At 35.6% G+C, this 5070-nt stretch overlaps 1 protein-coding gene across 1 annotated transcript; it reads right to left on the reverse strand.

Moving 5' to 3' along the window:
• Window positions 1–1795: 1795 nt before the first annotated feature.
• Window positions 1796–3614, reverse strand: LOC133721011 (GTPase activating protein 1-like). Its single transcript, XM_062147509.1, has 3 exons — window positions 3236–3614; window positions 2423–2518; window positions 1796–2265 (listed from the first exon to the last, which is right to left on the reverse strand). Exons 1-3 carry the CDS (start codon window positions 3476–3478, stop codon window positions 1975–1977), a joined length of 630 nt encoding a protein of 209 aa, XP_062003493.1. The 5' UTR covers window positions 3479–3614; the 3' UTR covers window positions 1796–1974.
• Window positions 3615–5070: the final 1456 nt, after the last annotated feature.

A 5070-nucleotide genomic window follows, 5' to 3' on the forward strand; every position in this document is an offset into this window, starting at 1 on the left:
GAAAAGTAAAAAATGGGAATTCATTTGCTTTCGAATGTTTCACATGATCAACTCCTTTCTCATGACTTAGATGAACAATATTAGGGTTTGAATCAATTTTAATCATAAGTTTCGGTTTTGATCTTTGTTCTCTCATTCCATTCGTTTAATTATGTTTATGTGTTTTATTTGTTTTCTTAACTTAGTTTATTTTCGAATCCAAAATCCAAAATTCCCCCTTTTTCGTAAATATGTTTATACTTGTGAATATCTTTGTGATTATATTACTTTGTTTTAATTTTAATTGTTTAATTGTTTGACAATGACAGGTGTACCCTCAATCCCCGGAATAGAACGATCCCTACTTGCTTATACTACTAATGATATTTATAGGGTTAAATTATGCGCTTGCTTTGAGCGTATCAGCATCCTCCATATGGTGGTAATGGATCTAACCAAACCAGCACCATTAGGGTTTGGAGTAAGTAATTTCCCCACCATATAATGGTGGTTGTCCTGCAAAGCCGCTGCACCAGCTGCTCCCAGATCAATGTGTGCCTCGTCAGAGAGAACGAAGGCCGCAACCAAGGAAGAAGAAGGATCTGCCATGGAAGAAAAAGAATGGTCGTAGGCCGCCGTCTACGGAAAACCCTAGTAGAGAGAGTTTACTAGGTCAAGAAGAAAAAAAAAAAAAAAGTTTATGCAAATATGTCAATACCATCTTTGGCATCAATAGGAACCAAATTAATTATAGGAAAATCAAAAGCCCAATTAAAAATCCAAAATTTGATATCAGTACCATTGCCAACTCCAGCTCCATAGTTCTTCCCCAACTCCATCCCAATATTCTTCCTCAACTTGCATACTTCTATTTGGAAGGTATACAAGATATTAACAATGAGAACGCTTCCGTTGCTACGAATATTAAAATTGGCAGCCTCCACCAATAGACTGTTATAGCGGTTGCTAAGCAAGGGGCATGTGATATCTGTGTCTTTGCAATAGACCCGGACCTATTGCTAAACAAGAAAAGAGTAGTTTAGGCCTTAAGCGGAATCGAAACCCAGATGCTAGATGTTTTGTAACATGCATCAAAGACCACTGGGCTAAATTGCCATAATGGTTGAAGTATTTACATTTAATACATTCAAAACTACTATCGGGCCTCTACATGAGGCCTCATCTTCACACTTGAACCGAGGCTTGAATTTGCTCTTAATTGTTCCTTGTTTCCTTTAGTGGTTGAGTTTGATTGTCTTGAAGCTCTATTACTAATTTATAAATAGGATGACTCTTTTGTGACTGAGGGTGTTATGTTATAGAGATCAAGGTCCTGCTTCACGACTGAGTTCTTCACACTTGAACCGAGGCTTGAATTTGCTCTTAATTGTTCCTTGTTTCCTTTATTGGTTGAGTTTGATTGTCTTGAAGCTCTATTACTAATTTATAAATAGGATGACTCTTTTGTGACTGAGGGTGTTATGTTATAGAGATCAAGAGTCTCCTCGTGCGACTCAATGTTAAAGAAGTAGCCTATCGGTCACGTAAATGTAATGTGGTTCCTCATACAATAGAAAATTGTATGTCCCCGATGGCAGGTTATTAATTTGGTTAGACGAATGGTCTGCTTTGCTCATGGATTGTATTAAACAGGATTTGTCTGTCAACTCTAATTCTCAGGGTTTAGGTATTACACCTCTGCCTTTAGTCTCCCAATATTAACAATATGGGCGTGGACTGATCTTCCTAGTTTGACTATGTTCCAAACCCCATTTCAGAAAATAAAGGAAAAATTGCATATCTATCACTTCCACACTATAGAACTTAGTATTTATTGCGAAAACAGAAATCTATTTAGCATTTTTAACCACTCGCGAAAGCAATTTAGTTCAGGCATAATCTTCCAATCTCCATATCTCCGCTATAATGCTTAAACAGCTTAAGCATAGGAATAACTAAATAAGTCTGGCAATGACATGGATACATACATATAATCTACAAACCCCGAGAGCCAGGAATATCAATCCATTGTAACTGGAGTTCCACTTCCCCACTCTCCACATTTCTGAGTCTGACAGTCATGTTCTGGATAATATGGCCATCACTATAGATGATGGAGCTCTCTTCAGCAAGGCAGTTTTCCCTGCTTGGTTGTACTCTTGAAGCTACCGTTCCATTTGCCACGCCTTCCAAGCGCATCCGTATGGCTTCAAGAAATGGACCGATTTTGAATTCAGCATCCCCCATCTTGTCATCAAGACTAAATGTGTCTTTGTCATAAACAGCCTGCAATGCCCAGCAACATAAATGTTGGTTCAGGAATAGTGAAATCCAGAGTTTCATATCATGCACCAACATGTAAAATACAAACAGTTTTAAATGTTTAGTGGATAATTAGACTTATGCTCTTTGATTAATGTTTCCACAGAAGTTGAGTGCTTACAATATGGATTGGAAGACTTGAATCTGAAATTGAAAGAGTTAAATCTTCGTTCCACTCGGGATTGACGCTCTTCTTCACCACACGAGTCTTCAATTTCTGTATCAGACATTACATTTAGAAATCATCAGTACTAAAAAATACAGCTAAAATCCTTCATCACACATTCATTTTTTCTGTAATATCTTAACATTCATATGACTTATCTCTAATCAAACCAAAGCAGCAGATTATCACAATAGTTAAAAGAAAGAACAGAGTTTTTGCTGTTTTTTAATGCTATATCACTTTTGCCATTCATGGATGAACCGACATGAACCATCTCTCTTACAAACCCCAATTGCTTTTGTAGTTTCTATGATTCATGCAGTTGCGAATAATTACCATCAGAAATCAATCTAGAGAGAATGAGAGATATATTTTTTCTTCTGTTTTTTTATGAAATTTAATTAAATCCAGATGATCTAGTCATTTACTTAAAGAGAAAACAGAGACAACAAAATATGCAGAGAATTATAGATGAAGTTAGAGTGCAAGCAAAGAAAAATGATTCAACGCGTAATTAACAAATAATGCTTGCTAATACATGAACAAGGGTCAACTCTAAAATTTTTCTCTAAGTTGACTATAAGAATGAACTACTGATTATTCCACCAAATCATAAAGAAAAGCTCAAGTCAACCACAACCACCAAGCAATCTAATCAATATCCACAACGATCTACAAAACCCTGAGAGACCAAGACTAGAAATCCCCAATTCCTGCGGTTCAAGACAAAGTTTTTAACTTAAACATGAAAGCCAGCAACATGGTTACCTGCTTGCCCATTTTGATGACAACGTAAGGATCACTGCTTCTGACATCTCTAACAGCAAGGTTTGTTCCTCTCTGCACACGGATTCTAAGAAGGCCCAACAGATGCTCCATTCGATCACGATGAGGCTGAGGGTTGATCACAAGAGATATTTGTGTAGAGAGAAAAGATTGATCACTGTTTAAAGTCGTACTAAGAAAAGATTGAACTTTAAAAGTTTTATACCAAATAACACCCAAAAGCATTCAATTTATACCAAAAAGAAACCAGCTCTTTCCTTAACCAACGATATAAAAGAACCAGTCTTTCTATAATCCTAGATTCCTAGTTGTATCGAATAAATTTCGAAAGTATTAGGCGCAGACAAGACCATTTCCCTTTAGTTTGTTCAAATAAACCATAGTTATCTCTTTAATTACAATGACAGCTCTTGCTAATTGATTCTCAGAAAGAAAAAAGAAAAAAACAAAAAACAAAAGGAAAAAATAGGCATCAACTGGGTCGGTTTTATCTATTTGACTGGGTTGTTCGGAAGTGGGATGCTTCTATTCCTGCCCTTTTCAAATTGGTAGTACTTCTTTGACTTGGTCTTTCTCAAATCTGACTTTTGGGTTTCCATTTCCCTCCCTACTTTTTCAGGTTTTCTAGAAGTTTAGAGAGGTCTGGCTGGTCCTGTCTTCCTAAAGATAATTAGGAAAATAACCCGCGCGATGCTGCAGGACAAAAAGTTGTAATATTTCTTGTTCATTTAATAAGAATTTTGGAGTTGAGTGTGATTTGGTTAATAAAAATAACTTAGCTATGCTGAAACGAAATGAAAGATAGGTGAAATTAAATGAAGCAAAATTATTTATGAATTAGGTTACATTTTTATTATTATTTTTAATTTTTTTTTTTTTTTTTTATATAAAGAGGATCAAAGGATTTCACTCCTACCCCCATGGTGACTCGAACCCATGACCTCGATCTTAGGTAGTGGGTGCTCTTTAGGTTACATTGTATCTACTCGGTTCTAGAAGCTGTATTCTATATGCAATATATGTACAAACCATTAACTCATCACAAAATGGTAGATGTGATTTCAGTACAAAATATTGCCATGTAGGTGGACGCAATCTCCCTACTTTGAGTATCCGACAACTTCACATGCTTTGCTCTTTCCATTTCACCATTGCATTATCTTGCTTGTAGGAAGAAAAATTATCAAGTCCCTTAATGATGGTTATCTGCTTTGTATACATTTCAATTTCTCTGCAAGGTAGAGATGGTAGCTGATTAAAATTTATTTCCTCACATAAATGTCGAAATGGTAGCTGTAGATTACTATTGCTGTGTAATTATGACAAAATAGATTAAAGTTCTTTTGTAACTTCAACTCTCTATAACGCTATGCTACTCTATCATTCCAACAAATCACAACTTTAAATTATGAATATACTGCTAACTAAACAATTAAAAAAGTAACTGACCTTCAACCCCATGTTCTGTGTTGGGAAGGAGCAATGAGCATTGAGCTAAAAAAGAAGAAAAATAAAAGTAGAGGATGAGTAATTTAAGCATTAAAGAAGCAAAAGGGCAATGCGACTATTTTCATGTGAAAGGAGGCAAAAGGCTAAAAAATACACATTAACAGCTCCAAGCTTTCCCATGTGATGCTCTTCTCCAGAAGGAAAAAAGGCAAAAACTTTAGTCCACTACCTCCCTTTGTACTTATGAACAGATTGTGATACTCAAAAGCTTTAAGTGCTTTTTTTTTTTTTTTTTCATTTCTATTTGAAAATCAAACCTCAAGTTGTTTCACACTTGACAAACCTAAACCAAATATAAGAATTGATCA

Source organism: Rosa rugosa, chromosome 7 (genome assembly GCF_958449725.1).
Source record: "Rosa rugosa chromosome 7, drRosRugo1.1, whole genome shotgun sequence".
Classification (NCBI taxonomy): domain Eukaryota; kingdom Viridiplantae; phylum Streptophyta; class Magnoliopsida; order Rosales; family Rosaceae; genus Rosa; species Rosa rugosa.